Below are 25,079 nucleotides of genomic sequence, written 5' to 3'. Positions count from 1 at the left end.
TCCAGTTCTTTTTCTCCACAGCCCAGGTAAGATGCTTCTGATGTTGTCTCTGGTTCAGAAGTGGCGTGGTAGCCCTTTTCCTGAATACATCTGGGCGTGGTGACTCTTGATGCACTGACTCCAGCTTCAGTCCACTCCTTGTGAAGCTCTCACAAGTGTTTGAATCAGCTTTGCTTGACAGTATTCTCAAGCTTGCGGTCATCCCTGTTGCTTGTGCATCTTTTCCTACCCAATTTCTTCCTTCCAGTCAACTTTGCATTTAATATGCTTTGATACAGCACTCTGTAAACAGCCACTCCTTTCAGTAATGACCCTCTGTGACTTACCCTATTTGTGGAGGGTGTCAATGTTCGTCTTCTTCCAAGTCAGCAGTCTTCCCCATTATTATGGTTTCAAAGAACAAGATATAGCCGGAATTTATACTGTAGGGATGGTCATTAATTGAAACTCAAATGTAAATATTCTAATATTTTGAGATACTGATCTTTGACTTTCATGAGATGTAAGCTCTAATCATCAAAATTAAAAACAAAAAAACTTTTTGTAATGATGTGTAGATTTGTAGTTGGACTGCAAGGGGTCACGACACGTCCTTCTGGGATGAGATGGGAATATGCAAGCAGCAAGGAAGTAGATCTGGAGATTTTTGTTATATTTCTGGTTGAAATTATGAAAATGTCCATGCCTTTTTTTACTGCACCATTTAATATAACCTCCGATTTCACTGTCTTTTTACAAGTTGTGGAATGACAAGTCATGGAGGATTTTAATTGTTTGAGAAGGTTTGTTTCATGTTCATGTGTACTGTAGAAGTAGACTTATAATGTGCTGGGTGACGTGGCGTATCTTGTTTGCTTGTTGTATTAGAGAATTGGTTTGTCCCCTGTCCATGGTGCTGAACTCTATACAGCTAGATATTTTGGGATTAATGTACTTTGGGAACCAAAACTTCTAGTAATGCAGGGTTTTTTTTTTCCAAATCTATACTCCTTATATCTCTGTGCCTCGCCTCCCTATATCCTCCTCCCGGCTGATCCCTCTATCCCTGCACAGCCGCGGTTGGGAGAAGGCTCTAACCACCTCCTCATTCATCACTCAGCGTTTGAACCCTCTGCTTTTTGGGCAGAAAAAAGAGGTGCAGCACTTTTTTCCCTGTTCCTCCGTACTCCCGGTGCTCTTAACTGGTAGTCTGTGCTGGATGCAGCCAGCGGAATTAATTGCACCCTGTTACTGGAGATCAGCAAGTTTGTGCGATACGCATGCTGTTCAGCCATATGGCTGCCCACTAGGTGAAGAGTTTGATTAATGTTTTGGAGCCCTCCTTTTTTGTACAATTTTTTTTTTTTCTTCTTCCTGCTAATATCTGATCCCTAACCATCACAAAGCCGCAGCTCTGTTTTCCAGCTCTTTGTTTATTCCTCTTTGACTCCCGTTTGGCTTACGCATTGCACCTGCCACCTTATGTAATGAATTGCACAACTTTTTCATATTGCAGTCCCATGACTTTTTTGCTTTTCTGTATGTTTTTATCTTTATATAAGGTCTACTTTGAAGGTCTTTGATGCAACTTTGTGCTCGCAAAGAAAAAATGAAAGAAATGTTCACAATGGAACACAGACGCTTCTTTATTTTTACACAGTATATGCTTTGCGGCCCTTTTATAGACCAAATCTGATCTTCGTTTTCCCATATTCCCTCGATTGTAAATCTTTTTTTTTTTTTTTTTTTTTTTATTGTTGTTACCAATAAAAACCTTGTTTCTGATCAGTACATGGTTTTTCACTCCCTAAGAAAACTTAAATTGTCCACTTTCATGAGCTTTGTTGGAGATGCTTGTCCCAAAGCCACATTTTTGGACAAATATAAAAATATAGGATTGGGGGTTTCGGCTTTGTTTTAATCACACGAGTATTCTTTCAGTCTCATTCTCTCATTCTGTTCCTGTCTCTCTATCTAGGCCTCTCTCATTAAGTGTGGCTGAATGTGGCCCAGTAGGGCCTTTGTGAGAATGGGAGTTTGGGACGGCCTGCCCTCATGTGGCTCACAATCTCCTGAAGCCTCTTTCCCGGCACAGTAAATCTACCTGATTGTGTTGTGTACCCCAGCTCTGATGGGTGCGTTTCCAAGGTGGTGAAGTCTCCAAAGAGCCACTCTGAATTGCAAATGGTGGCCATAACTCAGGTGTAATGTAGATCTTAGCATGGATGGCCAGTCATTTCTCTCCATTTGGACCAGATGGGACATTCGCCCAATATCAAAGAGAGAGGAGGGTTTTATTGTGTCTGAACATTGTCGACTATGTTTCTTTACTTCAGAGAACGTGAAAAATAATATGGCGAATGAAAGCGACAAAGAAGGATAGAGACAGAGTTGATGCGTTCATAATGAAAGGAAAAGCCACAACAGTGTCAAACTTTGGTGAACAACTTGAACTCGACCATATTCCAACTCAATCTCATGCCAATTCGTACATGTTTTACGAGGTGGCTGTCTCGTACGAATTTGTATGACCTCGTATGAATTCGTAACATTTTTGCTAAATCGTATGTTTTTTTTTTATCGAGTTCCCCAATCCATATGAATTCGTACGAAAGATCTACCCCTAAACCCGCTCCTATGCCTACTCACTGGGGTGTAGACAAATTGTACGAGTGAGGTCGTACGAATTAGCCACCTTGTAAAATACGTACAAATTGGGTTTTGAGATAGCATTCACTTGTTCAGAAAAGAGGAATTAATAAAATATTTTGGGGAATCACACTTGAATCATTCACTAATGAAATAACAAAGGAGGTAAGAATGGGGGTGGCTGTTCCATGTGCGTTGAACAGTTTGCGGATGCAAATTTAAATCCCTCCTATTATTTTAATAATGTGCATTTTACTGCTTCGCATGGATCATTTATTTGCAAACCAGGTTATTTTTTAGAAGGGGGCTCAAGGGTAATTTCATGCTTTGAAGCATTTATACCTATAACTTAATGAGGAAATTGTGTTGTGGTGTTTCCTATAGTGTGCCACAAGAAATTGGTCATTCTGCACATCGAAGAAAGGTGTTTATTTTCCAACCTTTGTCGTTGTATAGTTTGATTGCGTTAGTTCTATCGGTTATTCGACTATTTGTGGCGATTGTTCTCATTTTCCCGTAAGACCAGTCTCAGCTCTGGAGTCCGACCAGCTGCCCAGTCAAACTCTATTAGCTTCATTATTACTCAATTTGTCCTGAAATAGTGGGGAAGTGTTGATGAACTTCGGAGGGTAGTCTGTCTACCCCGTGAGACACTGCAGACCATCGTAATGCGGTTACAGGTACGGTGAGGGAAGATGTCCGTGTGTCTCTCGTTGGCTCCTCCTGAAGAACTCCTCTCCCGCCAAATCAAATTAGGCTGCATGAATTAAAGCAATAACATGATTTGTTTACAACGCATCGTTTATTTCCTGTCAAGCGGTGCTCCAGTAGCAGGCAGCAATTCTCTGACCTCTGACCCTGTCTTGGTTCACAAGCTAAATTTATTACATTGTTCTGTGAAGTTCATCATTACATGGACACTGATGGTATTAAACATACATAGTTTGAATGCACAAGAGTCAAATGTGCTTCGCTATGTGCTTTCATCATTGGCCTGTTTTTAAACCACATTAATTTTTCCAATTTATATTCTAAGAAAGAAGTCTGTGATTAATTTAACTTTATAAATTGACTTTTAAACAACTCGGAGACAATTTTATTAAAACAGATACAGGAAAATAGACTGATATAAATCTCTAAATAATATATTTAATAAAATTATTATATTTAATAAGTATTTGCTTCCTCTGAAAATATTTATACTGAAACAAGCTTATTAATCTTTTACATTTTATTTTCAAATGATGTTTACTTGTCTTTTTTTATAAAAACAGTTTAATTAAAATGTAATTACAAAGAATGCCTTCATATTACAAATACGCAGTTAATTTATCTTTGTTTTGGAATATATTTATTTTTATAATTGAATGAGTAAAAAAACAAAATGCTTCCATCTATTTTTGATCTTGGATTAAATTATTGCGGTGTCTGTTTCATAAGAAAATACATCATTTTTAATACACGTCATTTGAAGTGATGATCAAAGAGAATAAAAACATAGAAAAACCTCTGGTGCTTTTAAAAATGTTTTATGTCTGGATATTGAAATTATATATTAGATTGTTTTTAGAAAACTACACATTTTGAAAGCATAAAGGAAAATTACATGAAACCTGATTTGGAACAATGCAATCATAAAGAGAGCGGCATATAAAAGACGAAACTCATTATTATTTTTTTGTCTCTGGGAGCTCTCATTTTGCTGACATTAACAATATGAAGTTTTGCACTGCGTGGTGACATTTACTCTGAACAGACTTCATTTGGATCTAACACAGGCAACTGATACGTCCTTAAATCTCGGCCACTGTATCAGAGAACGCAAAACTTGCAGAATTGCAAAATACACCTGGTGTAAATATGTAATTGGCCGGGTTTATTCCGAGCTCTCAGATATCGGGGAGCGATAGGTGTTGCATTAAGATCTGGTTGTTAGGATATCAGGAAACATGCCAGATGCGTCGCTAAATTTTGCACCGTGTGCGGATCTGAGGAAAATTGGGAGTAAATCTCTCAATATCTGCTGTGATAAAGACACATTATTTCAATGTACTTCACTTGCTGATGCAAATAAAAACAATTCTGTAGGGCAGAGAGAGAGAGAGAGAGATGAGGTGGAGGACAGACACCGGCTGAGATGATGACTATGTGGGCGGAGTTCATGAGAGAAGACAGAAAGTTGAGGGGGTGATATTATGTTGATATTATTCGGTATTGATATGATATTATATCGATTCGTTTGAAATGAGATGTGTTTGAAAAATAGAATCATATGGCTGTTTTTCTCTTGTACGGCGAACAGCGCAAAACACTGTGTCACTAGACAAGCTCAATGAAACATTACCTGTCACAAAAATACTGAGACCTGCTACGATTGTGCTTCAGGTGTGGAGTTTTAGAATTATAGCAAACTTTCTGCCTTCTCAGATAAATGTTTTATGGTAGATTCGAACTGAACTGAATTTTTCTTAGTGGTTTTGCAGTGCTTAATAATTATAGACCAATTTGTCAGTAACACATGTACATGCCTCTTATATTCAATAAAGCAAGTTTAGCCACATTTGCTTTTAAATTAATGTTTATTTTTGGCACATGACATGTTTTTATGTACACTGTCAAAAAAAAAAAAAAAAAGTTGAGAACTTAAAAGTTTAAGGCAACCAGCTTCAGCAGATTTTTTGAGTTTTCTCAACTTGTATTCAGTTTACACAACAATAAGTTGAGAACTCAAAAATCTGCTGAAGCTGGTTGCCGTATTCTTTTAAAGGCAGGGTATGTAATTTTTCAAAAACGTTTTAGAAAACTGAGTTGGGGCCGAGTACTAAAACAAACTTGTAGCCAATCAGCAGTAAGGGGTGTGTCTACTGGGACATATTGTTCCAGGTAATTTCGGTGGAAAAGCAGCTTATGTTTCACAGAACTAATCGTTGCCTGGGTTACGTAGGCTACATATATGTGGGGCGGATCTATCAAAATAGGGGCGAGACCCTTTTGGGGTAGGGGCTTAAATATCAACACTGGCTTCCAGAAATTGCTTACCGTGCCTTTTTTTCTCAACATTTTTTTTTTTTTTTTACATTGTACGTTTGTGAGGGTTAGATGAGAAAATTATTTTATTTATTTATGTTTACCTCAAACTTTCTGCTCTCTCTTACTTTATTAAATAGAAAGTAAAAAAAAAGAGCATTTATTTGTAATAGTAATTATTTTTTATTTTTTGGCGCAATGTAAAAATCTATGCTATTACTGTTTTAATGTATTCTTGCTTAATAAAATACTTCATTTCTTAAAAAAAAAAAAATCCCACTAACCCCAAACTTGTAGTGTATATGCAACAATTTACTAGATATTTATTTTATTTATTAATAACTTGCTCTGGAGAGGATGTTCTCAAAAAGGAGATTTGTCAGATTTAGCCAGCTGTTTTAGTCGACAACACACTTTTATAAAGACTTGAATTTAAGAGGCCTTAATGACATGAGATAATTCAAGCTTATAAAATATTACATGTATAAAGATATTTTATGTTCCATAAAAGAAAGTAAGTCATTCATGTTTGAGTAAATGATGACATACATTTTTTTTAAAGTCATTCATTCACTCGATTAGTTCAAACGGCTGATTCATTCAGGAATTCAGTAAACGGCTCTTTATGAACGGGTCTTTGAATCATTGATTCACATGATTCGTTCAAAATGCATATTCATTCAGAAACTAAACACCGCCGTGTTGCTCGGAGACTCACGACATTATAGGTAATATTTTTGTTGGCAAAACTGAGCAAAAACAGATAATATTGTGTTTAAAATATAGAACAATATTAATATTATTTACTGTATGCAATCAGATTTGCACTCGTTATATTCCGAGACAAAAACAGCACTTGTGAGATATTGCTCTTGCTGTTGCTGTGATATCACTTATCATATGATATAAATATGAGACAAAAAGTCATACAGGAGCATTTTTGCCAAAATATTTTGAATTATAACTGCATTTATGGTGTTGCCCTGCATCATATTTGTCAACTGTATGAAATATAAGATGTGCGTTAACTGCGTTAAACTATTTTAATCGCGTTATTTTTTCATAACTAGTTAATTAAGTTAACACGTTAAACTGATATGAATGTATCATTCACAATAAGATCGGAAGTAAAATACAGTGAAAACATTAATCAGAAATACGACAGATATAATAGCTTTTTCTAAACAGCAACAAACATATTTTGATACAAATTTCTTAATGCGTGCAAGTGAACCCCATTTTGAACCCCTCTGGTTTGCAACATTTAATTTCAGAGACGTGGCAAGTCATTACACTTTGATGAAAGATTATGAACACTATTTGTTCACATCAGTAAGACATGCAGGGGAAACTGCGATTTAAGCAAATTTGTTCCTGAAGTACAGCCAGGTCAGGAACGCACACTTTAGTCCGTGTTTCCCGTCTGCTCTCTTGACATTGAGCTCACCTATCCGCGCTCATTTCTTGTGTTTCTCAGCTGGAAAATGATTCCGTGTCCTTGCATATCCTCCTCCATATCTCCAACTGTTTGATTTGCAACTTGATTCCGGGAGAGAGAGAGAGAGAGAGCAAACCTGTAGATTATAGAGAGAGGGACCCAAAGCCCTGTCAGATACAGAAGAAATCAATTTAATATAGACTTAACTTGAGGAAATTGCATATTCTCTGGCGATGTGCTGAGCCGACACTTTCCAGCGGCCCTCGAGAGGGGCCGCCTCTTTATTAATTGCCGCGTGCGTATGAAAGGGTCTCGGCTCTCACTCTTCTCTGTTGTCTGCGTGCGACTGTGTTTCAGGAGGAGCGGAGGGAGAGACAGCGAGAGCGAGAGAGAGAGAGAGAGAGAGAGAGCGTGCGCGAGTGTGTACGTGGAGTAATTAGGCACCTCCAGAAGGCCTGAAAGCAAGGCAGCCAGGTGGAGCAGAGATTGGAGGGTATTTATGAAGGAATGTCATAATCATGACAGGATGATGTATGGAGCAGCAACGCTGGCCATTTTTCTCTCCTCCTCTCCTTCTTTAAAAAATATATGATAAAATACAGTCTTAAAAGTTGATGACCAAATTTGTGTGGTCAGGTCACGGCAAGGTCACTGAAATTTCTCTTTCTTTGAGGAAGAAGGAGAGCGAGGGAGAGGGAAAAAGACTTGCGCTCATCAAAGGCAAATAATAATGGAGCGGGTAAGAAGAGGTGCTCAAAGTCACCCGTCTAATTGCTTTTAAAAGGTGCCCTTTTCAGATCAGGACTTCTGTGTATCGCTACACACACACACACACACACTCGCTCTTTTACGCTCCTTTTCTCCATTTTATATTCATAACCTCGAGTCAGTCTCTCGTATAATTTTATTTTTCTACTTTAGAAGCATCATTTTATTAACTTGATGAAACAGTGTTTTTAATTCTTGTGTAGCTGTTTAAATTGTATTTCTGGTTTGCTGATATAATTTAATACATCCTTGCTGAATAAAATAATTTATTTATTTGAGAAAAAATATAATAATTCTCATTGATCCCATATTTTTAATAGGCAAAACAGTGTATATAAAATTATATTATCATCATTATTATTCCAATTTAAAAGGGCTGTTTTCTGTTGAATATAGTGTAAAATGTAATTTATTCCTGTGATCAAATCTGAATTTTCAGCATCATTACTCCAGTCTTCAGTGTCCTTCAGAAATCATTCTGATATGCTGGTTTGCTGATCAAGACACATTTCTGATTATTATCAATGATAAAAACAGTTGTGGTGCTTCATACATGTTGTTGGACGTCATGACACTTTTCTTTTTAGAATGTTTTGGGAATGCATAGAACGTGCAAAACATCAGCATTTATTTAAAATAGTATTTAATTTTTTTTTGTCTTTACCACTTTTGATCAATTTAATGCATTTTTTTTTCCGTTCTTAATAATAATAAAAAAAAAAAAAAAAATCTGACTGACCCCAAACTTTTTAACAGTGTTGTGTTTGTTTTATTTATTAACCACCACTTCTGTAGAGGATGATCTTTTTATATTTTATTTTGTGGATTTTAAGTCGGGTTGGCTGAGCCATGTTCATTTTTAATTATTTTTGTAAATTAGCAAAACCGGTTCACAAAATGGTCTGATTTATTAGCGAATCATCTGATTCAGAATGATTCCTTAATTCCTAATCAATCTTCTTTTACTGTGGTAAATTCAATATCTTTATTTGCATCTGTGGACGAATCCTTTACATCCGTTTAACATTTCCATTGAACCAAAGATTGTTTTACAGTAGAAAATTAGTGTGTGTTTAGTATATACTGTATGTGTGTGTGTGTGTATATATGTATACGTGTGTGTGTGTATGTGTATATATATATATATATATATATACATACATACATACATACATACATACATACATACATACATACATACATACACACACACACACACACACACACACACACACACACACACACACACACACACACACACACACAGTCATGGCCAAAAATATTGGTACCCTTGGTAAATATGATCTTAGAAGGCTGTGAAAATTAATCTATATTGTTAATCCTTCTGATATTTTATTTAAAAAAAATCATAAAAATCTAACCTTTCATTGGATAATAAGAATTTATAATGGGGGGGAGATATCATTATGAAATAAATGTTTTTCTCTAATACACATTGGCCACAATTAACGGCACCCTTTTATTCAATACTTTTTGAAACCTCCATTAGTCAGTTTAACAGCTCTAAATCTTCTCCTATAATGCCTGATGAGGTTAGAGAACACCTGACAAGAGATCAGAGACCATTCCTTCATCCAGAATCACTCCAGATCCTTTAGATTCACAGCTCCATGTTGGTGCTTCTTCTCTTCAGTTCACCTCACTCATTTTCTACAGGGTTCAGGTCAGAGGACTGGAATGGCCAGCAGAAGCTTGGTTTTGTGCTCAGTGACCCATTTTTGTGTTGTTTTTGAGGTTTGTGTTTGGATTATTGTACGGTTGGAAGATCCAAACATGGCCCATTATAAGATTTCTAACAGAGTCAGTCACTTATTGATTTTTTATCTGTTGGTATTTGATAGAATCCATGATGCCATGTGTCTAAACAAGATGTCCAGGACCTCCAGCAGAAATATAGGCCCACAACATCAAAAATACAGCAGTATGTCATTGTACACACAAATACTATAAATATTTTTTTATGCATGTTCACCAAACCCATCTCGAGTGTTTGCTGCTAAAAAGCAAATTTTTTAGTTTCATCTGACCATAGAAGCCAGTCCCATTTGAAGTTCCAGTCGTGTCTGATAACTGAATATGCTGGAGATTGTTTTTGAATGAGCTAGGGTGGTGGCCCTGATGGTGGAAATGGGAATTTTCACTGCTCTAGCTCTTTTCTTAAAGCCACTTCACTAATTTGTGAAGCTCAATTATCTTTTGCTGCACATCAGAAATATATTCTTTGGTTTTTCTCATTGTGATGGATTATTAAGGCAATTTGGGCTTTGTTTTCCCTCCTATTTATATTTCTGTGAAACAGGAAGCCATGGCTGGATAATTTCATGTTCATAATCACCCTGGAGTGCTCAAAATTGTGAATATGAATGGGAATATACTTCAGTGATATTTTACTCTTAAGAATTTCTAGGGGTGCCAATAATTGTGTCCAACGTGTATTTTAGAAAAAACATTTCATATTGATCTTTCCCCCCATTTTAAATTCTTATTATCCAATGAAATGTTAGTTTTGTGAATTTTTTAAATAAAGGATCAAAAGGATTAACAATGCAGATTAATTTTCACAGCCTTCTTTGATCATATTTACCAAGGGTGCCGATATTTTTGGCCATGACTGTATGTATGTAGTGGAGTGTCCTGTATCCACATCATAATTAAGCTCCTAGTGCTTGTTAATTACTTTGTGTCTGAGAAAGAAACTACATCCTGTTCACATTAGAGTGAATGGCCACTTTATTAGCACTACTTCCTATATAGGCAGGAAATGGCTGGAGTAACAGTCCATCCATTAGTTAAAATGGTTTTACAGCACACACACACTCCGTTTACCTTTTGTGAACATATGAGAATGTGTAATCAACAACAGCATAGTGAAGAGCTGTGCTGTCATAGATAAATTACCCAGAGTTCCCATCCATGCTTCAGACAGTCAGCCTGCAGTGCCACATGTTCCTTTATGCAGTATATGTCGGAGTCGACACTGCTAACCGCCGTGTTCGTGGTGCTCATGTGAATGGTTCAGATTCGAGTCTCATCTGTAATGTTTTCCAGTTTGCCCAAATAACTTTCTCTCTTTTTCTTTGCCATGTACAACAGCAGTCATATGTTTTCACACACCTGATTAATATTTATTAATGTCTCCCACGTTTTAGAATAATTGTACAGTCATTAAAACTATGAAATAACATAAATGTAGTATGGAAATTATATAGTGACCAACAAATGAAAACAATATTTAAGCCTCTTTATCTAGATTCCAGCTTTGCTCACTCTGTCTGGTTCTAATAATAATGATGATGATGATGATGATAATTTATAATAATATATAATAATAATAATAATACTATTGATAATACTATAATAACAATAATAATAAAAATTAATGTATTAATTTTTCTACACAAATTAATACATTGGAACATATTTATTTGACTACAAACTAATTGTAAGCATAATATAATATAATATAAATACAATATTATATTGTAAAAAAAAAAAATTTTTTTTCTTGTTAAATGTCAAAAATTATACAAGCATCAAACATCCATTAAACATGAAAAAAGTTGAAATTGCAGCTTTCTAATTGGATAAAATCTGAAAGATATCAAGCTTTTTCCCACAATGAATTAATGCTGCTAATGTTTGCAGCTACGGCGTCTCAGAGCTCTTTGGTCTGTCACCTGCTCCGCTCTGTTTGCACACTCAGCGTTAAACACTGAAGTTCACCAGAGAAAGCTCATCTCTCTGCTCTTCCCGTGCCCTTGAAGAGATGTGTGGATGCCGGGCTTTCTCGTAAAATTCTTGAACAGTTTCGTCCATGTATGCTCTCTCCCTCGATTTCTATGTCTTTTTTTTTCTCTCTGAAACCTGGCCATCTGTCTAATTGTTCACCTCCGTTGCGTTAATGCTTTTACATGCCTTCTCCCTCCTCTTTCCAGGCAATAAACTTTATTTTCTTCACGAGACTTTAATCTGCACAGGAAAGCAGGCGTCCAGGTTGTGCGCTTCTTGTTGGATCCGCTCCAGTCTTTTTGTTCCTCTTTTCTTTCAATGCATTGTTCCATAGTTTTATAAAGCGTTGTGCAGTTACTTAACTTGCAATACGTCAAAGGATTTAGAGTGATCAGAATATAGTTATATAAAGAATATTTTTATGTTTTAAATATATAAAATCTAAATAAATGGCTGGAAATGTATTTAAATTGTTTGGCTTCATATGTAGGATATTAATGTTAAATACTTTAATTATAATTACTGGCGCACATATATCATGCGATATAAATATGAGACAAAACCTCATACAGGGCCATTTTGTTGTCCCAATATTTCAAATAAAATTCAAAAATTTAATTTTAGGGCATAAGTGCATTTATGGAGTTGTTGCCCTGCGTCATATTTGTCATCAGTCAACTATATGAAATGTAAGATGACATACAGGTCTGGGGGCGGGGCCAGTGCGTTAACTGCGCTAAAATATTTTAATCACAATATTTTTTCATAACTAATTAAGTTAAGAATTAAAGGGATAATTCACCCAAAAATGTAAATTTTGTCGTCATTTACGTCACTCAAGTAGTTCTAAACCTGTATTAATGTCTTTGTTCTGCTGAGCACAAAGGAAGATATTCTGAAGAATGTGGGAAACAGAGCAGTTCTGGGGCACCATTGACTTGCATAGTATTTTTTTTTTCCTACTATGGAAGTCAATGGTGCCCCAAAACAGCCTGGTTACAAACTTTCTTCAGAATATCTTCCTTTGTGTTTGACAGAACAAAGCAATTCATACAGGTTTGGAACTACTTGAGGGTGAGTAAATGATGACAGAATTTTCATTTTTGGGTGAACTATCCCTTTAAGTACATAATAATACATTAAATACTTGAATTATTCACATTTTATCAGGATCATTATTGTTAACTTAAAACCATAAAAACCAAAAACATTTTCATTTTGTTCAACTCAATGTTCTAAAATAACACAGTACATAGTACTATAAAATAATATCATAACACAGTAACATAAAAATTATCTAAAAACTATGTAGAAATATAAAACAAAATACAAAAACTGAAAATTTCCAAAACAATGAAAATTAAAATAAGAAATGGAAAATGCAAAAAAAATAATATTTGCAAAACAAAATAAAAATATTATAATATTAAACATAAAAAAAAAAATCTAATATTATCTCAATTATACTAAAATGACACTGGTGTGTTTGTGTGTATAAAATGTATATAGTCATATATTTGGCGACAGTTTTTACCACATTAGAAATTATGAAATGGTAAATTATGTCACGTATGGCAAGAAAAATTAGTGATTCACTGCTGCTGGTAATATCTCAGGCCATTGAAACCATCTACCTTTCATTTGCATGATTTGTTCATTCCAAAACATGTTTGTGTGTGACTTGTACCCATATGAGTGTTTATAGCACCTGATTACCATCATGCCACGTCACACGACTGAAGAATGGATCCATTCCATCCTTAATGAAAAAACATATTTGTCTCTATGACCGTTCACTCCGGGGACCCCCCAGTGCTGCTTCAAATTTAGTCCTTCCTGGTCTGGAGTCCCGTCTCTCTGGCTTTCTTCTCATCCGGCGCGTGATGAATCTGTGCGTGCTCCAGTGGGGCAACACAGGCTGAGGAATAACCCTCCAGAGCGCTTGTGCCAGCACTTTAAAAAATAAACCTGTTTGTTGCATCTCCATCATACATTTATCAAATCATTTCAGAGCAACACTTCGGCTTCTGTCGGCTCCCGCCAAACCAATTTATCTCCTTCTAAACAGGGGCTGTAGCTAAACATGGAACAGGTGTCGTCAGTCACTGAAGCATCCCAGAATTCTCTCACTTCCTGCTTTCTGATGTGTCCACATTATATCCTGCTTGTTTTTTTACTGCTTAGTAATGCTTTATAGCCTATAAAACTACATATATAAAAGATTTTGATGCTGCTTAAGGCTTTTTCCTCCCTAAACTGGGGAGTCAGCTAAATTCAAACCATTTCCTGGTATCAGTGCATCAATTTTCTGATGCTCCAAGCAAAGCATCCTGGCAAAATATTCATCCCCTGAACAAAATGTAGGTTTAGTGATAAAATAGATGCTAGAGTGTCCTGTGATGATGCACTCTAACATGTCTGGCTTTGCTAACTTGTTTTCCGCCAGTGTCTCTAAGCATCTGCTCTTTTATGACATGTTAGATGGGTTCCCCTAAATCCCAGAGATGAAACAACAATGCTATGAAACCGATATCAGACATGATGAATGACAGAGTGGTAGCTGGAGAATAGTTTTGTGGTCGCAATACCTGAAACAGAAGGACAAATGAGTCTGTTTTGTAATTTTCGACTGGATAAGATGTACGCAACTTGCGTAACCAAAAATAATGGACCCCTTTCACTGATAATTTATACAATTTGCGTATTTGTTAGTGCTGTCAAATGATTAATCGCTTCCAAAATAAATGTTTGTTTACATAATATATGTGTGCCGTGTATATTTATTATGGATATACAAATACACACACATGCATGTATATATTTAAGAAATAAGCGTTATGTTTATATATAAAAAATATTTATATATTATAGAAATTATATGAATATAAATACAGTTGGGCAAAAAAGTATTTAGTCAGCCACCAATTGTGCAAGTTCTCCCACTTAAAAAGATGAGAGAGGCCTGTAATTTTCATCATAGGTACACTTCAACTATGAGAGACAGAATGGGGGGAAAGAATCCAGGAAATCACATTGTCTGATTATGGTGGAAAATAAGTATTTGGTCAATAACAAAAGTTCATCTCAATACTTTGTTATATACCCTTTGTTGGCAATGACAGAGGTCAAGCGTTTTCTGGAAGTCTTCACAAGGTTTTCACACACTGTTGCTGGTATTTTGGCCCATTCCTCCATGCAGATCTCCTCTAGAGCAGTGATGTTTTGGGGCTGTCGCTGGGCAACACAGACTTTCAACTCCCTCCAAATATTTTCTATGGGGTTGAGATCTGGAGAATGGCTAGGCCACTCCAGGACCTTGAAATGCTTCTTACGAAGCCACTCCTTCGTTGCCCGGGCGGTGTGTTTGGGATCATTGTCATGCTGAAAGACCCAGCCACGTTTCATGTTTCAGGTTTTCACTAAAAATCTCACGATACATGGCCCCATTCATTCTTTCCTTTACACTGATCAGTCGTCCTGGTCCCTTTGCAGAAAAACAGCCCTAAAGCATGATGTTTCCACCCCCATGCTTCACAGTAGATATGGTGTTCTTTGGATGCAACTCAGCATTCTTTCTCCTCCAAACACGACGAGTTGAGTTTTTACCAAATTTCCAGTGTCCTACCTATAATTAATTTGGCTGGACAAATAAAAAACTTTAAAGTAATTTTTCTCAGTTTAACACTCTAGCGAGTTAAGGTCTTTTGCCTTTGTAGGGCAGAATTGTTGTCTTGATTCAGACTCTACCCTCTTCTGTTCTCCGTCTTGATTCAGACTCGACCCTCTTCTGTTCTCCGTCTTGATTCAGACTCGACCCTCTTCTGTTCTCCGTCTTGATTCAGACTCGACCCTCTTCTGTTCTCCGTCTTGATTCAGACTCGACCCTCTTCTGATCTCCATCTTGATTCAGACTCTACCCTCTTCTGTTCTCCATCTTGATTCAGACTCGACCCTCTTCTGATCTCCGTCTTGATTTCAGACTCGACCCTCTTCTGTTCTCCGTCTTGATTCAGACTCGACCCTCTTCTGATCTCCGTCTTGATTCAGACTCGACCCTCTTCTGTTCTCCGTCTTGATTCAGACTCGACCCTCTTCTGTTCTCCGTCTTGATTCAGACTCGACCCTCTTCTGATCTCCGTCTTGATTCAGACTCGACCCTCTTCTGTTCTCCGTCTTGATTCAGACTCGACCCTCTTCTGATCTCCATCTTGATTCAGACTCGACCCTCTTCTGTTCTCCGTCTTGATTCAGACTCGACCCTCTTCTGTTCTCCGTCTTGATTCAGACTCGACCCTCTTCTGTTCTCCGTCTTGATTTCAGACTCGACCCTGTTCTGTTCTCCGTCTTGATTCAGACTCGACCCTCTTCTGATCTCCATCTTGATTCAGACTCGACCCTCTTCTGGTTTTGTCTTGATTCAGACTCGACCCTCTTCTGTTCTCCGTCTTGATTCAGACTCGACCCTCTTCTGTTCTCCGTCTTGATTCAGACTCGACCCTCTTCTGATCTCCGTCTTGATTCAGACTCGACCCTCTTCTGTTCTCCATCTTGATTCAGACTCGACCCTCTTCTGATCTCCATCTTGATTCAGACTCGACCCTCTTCTGTTCCTGCTTTGATTCAGACTCGACCCTCTTCTGTTCTCCATCTTGATTCAGACTCGACCCTCTTCTGTTCCCGCTTTGATTCAGACTCGACCCTCTTCTGTTCCCGCTTTGATTCAGACTCGACCCTCTTCTGTTCTCCGTCTTGATTCAGACTCGACCCTCTTCTTTTCTCATTCTTGATTTGAACTCCACGCTTTTCTGGCCTCGGTCTTGGTTTAGACTTGACTGTCTTCTGGCCACGAACTGCACTGACCTGAGTCTACTCAGGTCTCGAATGAGCTGGTCTCAACTACAGCATTTCCCTCTGTACCTCAGTTACAATGGAACATTTCAACATACTTGATTTTAGATTCCAGTTCATATTTACCCACGCCTAAAAATTACGCTAACAAGCATGTTACTTGCATATTGGCTATTTATTTGTGCTTATAAAGCACATATTCTGCATGATCATATACTACATCCTACCCAATACATACACTTAACAACTACTTTACTAGTAATAAGCAGTAATTAGGAGTTTGAGGCAAAAGTCATAGTTAATATTGAATTAATTATATATATGTCAAAATTGGCTGTTCTTTGCCAGAACAAGCTATGAAGTGGACCAGACATTGCTGATAACAAAAGTCTGGCTTGTGTCAGACTTGTACAGTCTGTTAACCAACAGTACCACACATCAAACCTACCTGTTCTGGTTTGATATCTGTCCAAATCATTTAGTCATCAGTCTTCACATCTGTCCTCTTATCTGTCCTCATATGCTTATAATAACAGCAGCTGTTATTTCCTGTTTTCCAGTTTTCACACGCCATACACCTGCCAAACACGGCTAGTGGAGCCTGACTGCAATAACTCATGCAACTGCCGCCCATCATTCTCCCAGCAATCAGTCTAACCAGAAAATCATCGTTCTTCATCTGTTGCGTACGCTAGAAAGCAGTCATATTTATAATACCATGTTGACCCTCGCCACAATTGAACCCCTTTTAACATCCCATTGTTTTTGCAAAACACATCAGAACAATGCAGCCCCGAGACTGTAATCCACAGACAGATCCTTCTGAAATAATTATCTGCTTGCGCTGACATCGGTTTCTGTTGTTCATGTGTGCCCTGTGGCTGTTTCAGAGTAGACTTATGCTGTCTACGTCTCAGTCTTATCGCATAATCACAGCGCCCCAGTCAAGGTCTGCAGGCCCACTGGCTAAACCTGATTTAGATAAATAAGACCTTTTTAGATGGAGTAGCATTGCACAACTGACAAATAAGCCTGTCTGTATGAATAAAACTGTGTCTGTGTGTTGTGGTCTTTGCCTAACATTTTGAGACCAAATGTCCTCACAATTAAAATAATATAAATGTTTTTGTTGCTTTTGACCAAGTAAACTTCCTTCTTAGGTTTGACGCATGTGTGTATGACTTTAAATAATTAATTAAAACAGTCTGTCTGTCTGTCTATAGTTTTGTCCGTCCGTCATTCTATATTTCATTCTATCGAACGTTTAATCATTCTATCTGTCTGTCTGTCTATTTATCTATCGAACATTCTATCGAACATTCTATCAGTCCATCGAACGTTCTATGATTCTGTCTGTCCGTCTTTCAGTCTATCTAACATTCTATCATTCTATCGATCTATTATTCAGTCTATTTTCCTATCTATCTATTGTTCTATCAGTTGTTCTATCTGTCTATCGTTCTGTCATTCTGTCCTATTTGTTCATTCTATTACCCTCTTTCATTCTATCATTCTATCTAACGTTTAATCATTCTATCTGTCTATCTATCTTTCATTCTATTGATCGTTCTATCATTCTATCGTTCTCTTTTGTTTTAATGAAAGTGTATTTTGCAGCATATTATGCTTGTGCATCATGTGCGTGTTTTGTATTGGGGTCATTAGATGGAAGCCAGTAAATCTGTTGTGGCATTTTGTTTGGTCAACACAACTTCCTTTTTAATATTATATTGATGGTCTTTAATAACCAAGTGTCCTAATTTTTGTCGGCGATTAATGCTGAAACAAATATCTCTGGGTATTAGTCAAGCCCCATTGGACAGTAATAATCTGATGAAAAGTGATGTTGAACAGTTATTGTATATCTTGCAGTTTGCAATCGAGGGCGTATGACATGACTAGACATGATTACTCTGAAGTCTTTATAGTACAGTAGCCATCTAGAATCGTCTACGGCACTAATTGCACAGAGGCTGATTAGCAATTGTAAGTGGTTCGTGGACGTGCTGTTGATAGGAGAAATGCTGATGGGGTGCTTTTCCTGTTAACCTGGTGGTGTGCTGTACATGGCATAATTAAATTGCCCCATGTCTCCTAACCCCACTGTAATATTAGCAGAGTTTATACAGTCATTCATCAAAAAATCTCTCATCAGAGATGCTGTACAGGACTAGCGGAACCTGCTAAGTTAGCACACAGCTGTTTGTGGCGAGAAGGAAGTGCAGAGAATAGAAACAGACCTGAAATTTTCTTTATCAGCATTTAGCTGTATTAACTTACTAGTAGTAAGGTATACTAATAAGTGATCGGTTCTGTTGTTTTGTAGTTATTGCACACTAATACTTGACTTTGCATTATCTAGCTTATTATTGTTATTACTATGTTATTATGCAAGAAGAGAGAGGCCACAGTGCAATAAGGGACATGAAGTATTTTACATACATAATCAACTATTAAAAAACTGCACATATTTATGTATGTGTGTATTTCTTTATTTATTGTGTGTGCCTGTACACTAAAACCTCAGACTTTCCCACTGACTTTACCTCAGGAGAACTTGTGCTGACCTCTGACCAGTGAGACTCTGATCCTTCCTTTGTGGAGTGATTTATGTGTCTTTCTTAATATCGATCGTGTTCTGGAATGATCAAAGGTGCACCTAAAAGCCAGCACTGAGAGAGACCATTATTGTGGATTTGGCCTTGCTCATACATTATTTATCTCCTTGGGCCTGTTATATATGCCATTATGGACATTATGAAAGAAGGGAGCCACTGCCTTACCGTTTACTTAGTGTAAGCACAGGATGCATGCAGGAGAGATCGGATACAGTCAGTGCGGAGGGTCATAAAAATGCCATAAAGAGGATATTGAGATGCTCTCCCGCCACAGAATGTGCAACATTCCCTATTGGAAATGCTCCCCTGATTTAGGGAACGGGAGATGGAGTTGTTTTTTATGGCGTCCGTGAGATATAGTGGAGGGACTGGGTGGGAAGTGTTCAGTGAGTTAGAGCGGGATGTGTGGGCTTTGGCTTTCAGTTTGTTAGCAGTGTGATAGTGATGGATGCAGCTGGTATAATATCTACTGCTTTCTCTTTTTCTGTGCCTCTTTCACTAGCGCAAAGCCCGTGTTGAAGCCATGACGCTGGATTTGACTTCCTTGAGGAGCGTCCGAGAGTTTGCAGAGATCTTCAAAGCCAGGAAACTGTAAGTAATACACCGTACAACAGAATTGTAATATAAGGTTTCATTGCACACCTGGATGAACGCTGGCTAGGTCATCATAAAAAGCTTTCTGCTCGCTCTGTCCTGAGACCGACCCCCCTCCACCACCCGGGCCCCGGCTCCATTAACAAACTATCGCATCAGAGAAGGGGCCAAAAGGTCTCCCCTCTTTCATCGTGACCCCTCATCTCTCTCTGTGGTCAATAAATAAGTAGCCGAACCTTAGCTATAATTTCATCAATCGCAAAGCCACAGATTGGTAAGTCCTTCACAGTCTCCTAGTTAAATCAATTAGTGCTCCCAGCTTTCGGGAAGTTGTAGTGCACATAATGCTAGGATAAAAGTGGACTTTTGAAAACAGTCTAAACATGTGATGATGGATGGATGGATGGATATGATAATAAATATGATTTCTTTATTTGTTTTTGTTTATTTTACACTCATGAATAATAAATAAATAACTGTTCCTTTATTTATTCATTTATTTATTTATTTATTTATTTATGTTTTTCACACACCCATGCATAATAAATAAACAACTGTTCCTTTATTTATTTATTTATTTTCACACACCCTTGCATGTTAAATAAATAAATACTATTCCATTAATTATTTATCACCCATACATGTTAAGCAAACAAACAAACAAACATATGAATGAATAAATAAATGTCATTAAATCATTTATAAATAACATGCTTTAAATCAATCAATCAGGCAAAAATGATATATGAATCAAATTTAGCCATTTCACTGTCCATTATGGAGTAACTTAAATTCTCATGAAAAGAACATTGTTTATATAGTATTTCCCACGATTTGTTGTCATCATATTAATTTTTTAAATTTAATATTACACCAAGATGAAGTGTTTAACAATTTCAGCATGTCTGCCTTCTATTATCATATCAATACGGTATTTATTAATTTTTTTATCTGTAAACATTCATTAGTTTTTGGATGGGGAGCTGCAGTGATCAGTAATTAGGCTAACGAGGCATAATTATGATGTAATATAGACGTGGCTGGAATGTTACCGCTGCGCTGTGAGAACTGTGTCACTTCTGATGTAGTAACTTATACTGTAGTTTTAAGGGGGAAAAACTGCCTGTTGGGATCTTTGTATTTTAATATAATTTTAAATCAGTTATTTGATTATGAAATAAACATCATTGCTGTTTTTGATTTCGGTTTTCCGACATGGCTTTTGTTCATAGCAAGTAATGTTTTTAATCGGGTTCCTTTTCTGCTCCATGCTTTCCTTGTTCATGGATCTTCCTCCTTCGTTTTACTGCAGCACAGCTTCGACCTTCACAGCTCCATCAGCTCACGATCCATATTTAGTGAGTTGCAGTATTAGAGGTGACGTCCTGGCTGTGTGGGGCACGTGCAGATGCCGCCGGTGTCCCCAAGCCCTCGAGGGGCTGCAGGACTCATCTGGCCCCTGGCCGGCCCCGGGGCAACGGCAGCAGTTTGGTCAGCAGCCAGACCCCTGGAGGTGACCCCCACCCTGTCCCAGAGCCAAACCCCTCCACCTACCTCCAGTCCGTCTAAGTTTCTTAAACGATTTTCCCACACGCTGGAATGTGTAAAATGTGTTGACCATGGCTCCTGATTACAGGATCTCTGAGCATTGTTTCCCAAAGTGACCCTGAGAAAGATGTGTGTTTTGGGATCTTTTCCAAAACCTAGTTAGCTGCCTTGCCTACAGCCTACATAGGCATCTGCTTTCTAAGGCACTATCCTTACTGAAACGGAGCGCTAAAAGTGATAGATGTGAAGCGCACGAGCAGCTTGATTCATTGATTCTTCTAAGGTTCGCTGTATGTTGTGAAGCTAACAATGCAATCTTCATACAGGCATAAAAAACCGACTGCAATACTTTCTTAGAATTTGGGTTTGTGTACTTTTGCATCAATTAAAAAAATACACAGGCCAATTTGCCTCAGAATTTGGCTTTGCGTTTTGTTTCGTTCTGCTTTTACTTGTTTTGTTTAGTTTTTGTTTTATTTTGCTTTGCTTGTTTTGCATTTTGTTTTTTGTTTTATTCTGCTTTTTGTTGTTTTTGTTCTGTCTTGTTTTGCTTTTTGTTTTGCATTTGCTTTTTATACTTTTTGATGTTTTTTTATTGTCTTTGCTTTTTTTATTTTCCTTATTTGTTTTGCTTTGCTTTGCTTTTTGTGGGTTTTGCTTGTTTTGCTTTGTTCTATATTTTTGTTCAGCTTTTTGGTAATTTTCTTTTGCTCTTTGTGTTTTGTTCTTTTTATTTTGTTTTGTTTTGCTCTTTGTTTTTGTTCTGTTCTTTCAGAACAATATTTGAAACAGGGCCTGGGAGTATAGAGTGCATAATTTAGATTTGCTTAATGGCATGTCCAGAGCAACACTGGATCTGTATTTGTTCATTATTGGACACAACCAGTATTGGGGTGTGTGCGTGTGCGTGCATGCATGCATCTGCTGTACTTTTTCCTTGTCTGTCATGGCTTGTTAGTTAAAGTGACAGTTAGGGCTTGTGCAAATCTTTCCCATGTCTCTGCCTCAGCCTTCCAAACACATCTGGGCTGGTCAGCTCTTAATGGAAGCTTTTAGCCTTTAATAAAAGGGAGAGATTAACCTATTAGTTTGGGACCCAAAGCATTTATTTGGTCCATTGACCCAGTGTGGGGATCGGTTCAAACACTGGACTAGATGGTGAGAGGACTTTCTTCCTAATGCTTTGAACCAAAATGGACTTGAGAAAATTTCCATGGAATATATGGACTTGTATTTTTCCCTTTCTATCCTTAAGATAGTCGGTAGTGAAGGGTTTGGGATGCTACACTTAACTGTGGTACCTTTGGTTTCAGGATGTAATTTTCTTGCTTCTCCAAAGTAATTAGTTGTTTTGTGTTTATTTTTTTGCTGTGTTTTGATTTGCTTTGCATTGCTTGTTTTTTTGTTTTTGTTTTTTTAGCTTTACTTGGTTTGTTTTGTTTAGCTTTACTTTGAGTTCTGTTTTTTCGTTTTTGTTTTTTTTTTGTTTAGATTTTTATTTGCATTCTGTTTTAGTTTTGTTACATTTATTTTTTATTTATTTGTTTGTTTAACGTACAGGTGCTGTCTTTAGTTGTCAGTCATTCTTGAGAAATGGGACAAAACAGGGTGCAAAATTGAAAAAAATAAAACTTTGTACTCTACATTTATGTATCTTATATGTACTAAGCTACTGAGCTATGCTTTGATGCAACCTCCCAACTTTTCTCTTTTTTAAACAAAATGTGCTTTTTTTACCTTGGACTGTATAATATAATTTAAACTTTATCTTTAACAGCATTCAAGATGTTTTTAACATTTCAAAACACTTTCTCATGTTAGCAAACAGATTACACTTTCACATGCGACCAACAATTCCACAACAAATATAAAATATCATAATGAAATATTATCAAAATAGTCATCTGACGGAGGTGACAGAACTGACGGAGTTGACGCATCTGACGGTGGTGACGAAAACCTGAATTTGTAGTATTTTTAACTATCAAATACATTGAATCAAACAATTACTGTGTTAAAACAACCACAACGGGCAGTGAGTATGTTATTGCTTATAAAGCTTTTATTCAAGAGTCGCATTTAAGTATTTTGATATATTATTGGAACACAAAATCTGACGGTGTTGACACATTTGGCATTTCTTTCACAAAGGGGGAAGTCGTGGCCTAATGGTTAGAGAGTCGGACTCGTAATCCAAAGGTTGCGGGTTCGAGTCCCCGGCCGGCAGGGATTGTAGGTGGGGGGGAGTGAATGTCCAGCGCTCTCTCCACCCTCAATACCACGACTGAGGTGCCCTTGAGCAAGGCACTGAACCCCCAACTGCTCCCCGGGCACCGCAGCATAAATGGCTGCCCACTGCTCCGGGTGTGTGTTCACGGTGTGTGTGTGTGTGTGTGTGTGTGTGTGTGCATTTGTTCACTACTCACTGCTGTGTGTGCACTTGGATGGGTTAAACGCAGAGCACCAATTTCGAGTATGGGTCACCATACTTGACAATACGTCACGACTTTACTTGACTTTACTTTACAAATGGAGTTCATGTAGTAGACATTAAATGTTTTCTGTTGATACTAGATGCTAATGGAACCTGCTTCAGGAGAATAAAATGATCTAAATATTTCAAATAATTTCCTCAGAAATTGGAAGATGGTGTTGACGTATCATGGTTGTGACACATGAAATATTAACATTAGGATTTAAAATATTCTAAAACTATAAAACTGACCAGAGTCTGTCTGACAGTGATGTAGTCTGCAGAGGAGGACTGCGGCAAGGGGTCCTTTAGAGTGACAGCTGCCCCTGATATTCCCTGATTTTATTACATTTGAATGAATGTCTGACGGTGTTGACAAAAAGTGGGGACAAAACTTTAAAACCTTATGAAACATGCATGTGTCACTGAAAAACAACCTTGCGTTGATATGAGATATTATTAAGTGTTGGTTTTGATAAAACAAGCTCTTTTTTATCGTTAAAAACATTTTTATCCATTTTATAGCATATGAATGATTGAACCCTTCTCTGTGGACACACTGTTTTAGATGTAGTGAGAAGACAATAAGTGTCATAGATTTCACATAATAATGATAAAATTAAATTGAAGGGGGTAATTGTGTTAAATAGATTCTATGATCAATCCCCATAACATTTACAATTGAAAATATTTAACATTTTTAAACCTGATAGCAGTTACAATTGCTGGACATGTTTTGTCCCATGTTTCAAGAATGACTGTTGTTTGTTGTGTTTTTGGCTTGGCAGTGCTTGTTTTTTTTTTTTTTTTTTTTCTTATTTGTTTTTGTTTTGTTTATCTTTCATTTAGGGAGACACCGAAATTTCAGCCGCCAAAAATTATTAGCAGGAAATGGCATTTTCAGTTTTGGGCCACAAAGCGGTGTTCAGGCAGTGTTGTGTTTTTTTTTTTTTAATTCGGTATCATTCATTTTTTTTGTTAAATAAAAAAATCACTTTATAAATAATTGAATTAAATAATGAAGAATTACCACAAAGCATTTTCGGTTTCGGCCAAGATTTCCATTTCGGTGCATCCCTACTTTGCTTGTATTGTTTTTGTTCTGTTTTGTTTTGCTTAAATTGTTTTGATTTGCATTCGTTTTTTTGTTTTTGTTCGTTTCTTTGTTCTGTTCCGTTTTGTTTAGTCTTATTTAGCTTTTCTGTTAGTCACATGACATTTAACTCTCAGTTGATTGGCTAAAACAAATCTAAAGTCATGGGCTTTATTTGAATGCTACAGATAGGTGTTTTCGAAGCGGGATTTGACCTTTAGAATGACCTCATCTGCTACACAGTGCTCTTTCATACACACCTCATGCTCATGTAACCCAGACCACCGTGATCAT

At 37.2% G+C, this 25,079-nt stretch overlaps 1 protein-coding gene across 1 annotated transcript in view; it reads left to right on the top strand.

The window, feature by feature from the left end:
* LOC306866713 (WW domain-containing oxidoreductase) overlaps window positions 1-25,079 on the top strand; it is a 246,661-nt gene that overhangs the window by 38,141 nt on the left and 183,441 nt on the right. The window contains exon 6 of the mRNA XM_079411998.1: window positions 19,580-19,668. Coding sequence (XP_079268124.1) covers window positions 19,580-19,668 — 89 coding nt within the window. The remainder of the gene's footprint in view (window positions 1-19,579; window positions 19,669-25,079) is intronic.

The sequence above is a fragment of the Barbus barbus genome (assembly GCF_936440315.1).
Source record: "Barbus barbus genome assembly, chromosome: 48".
Lineage (NCBI taxonomy): Eukaryota > Metazoa > Chordata > Actinopteri > Cypriniformes > Cyprinidae > Barbus > Barbus barbus.
The sequence above is the reverse complement of the archived record's forward strand: the minus strand, read 5'-3'. Positions and strand labels throughout refer to the sequence as shown.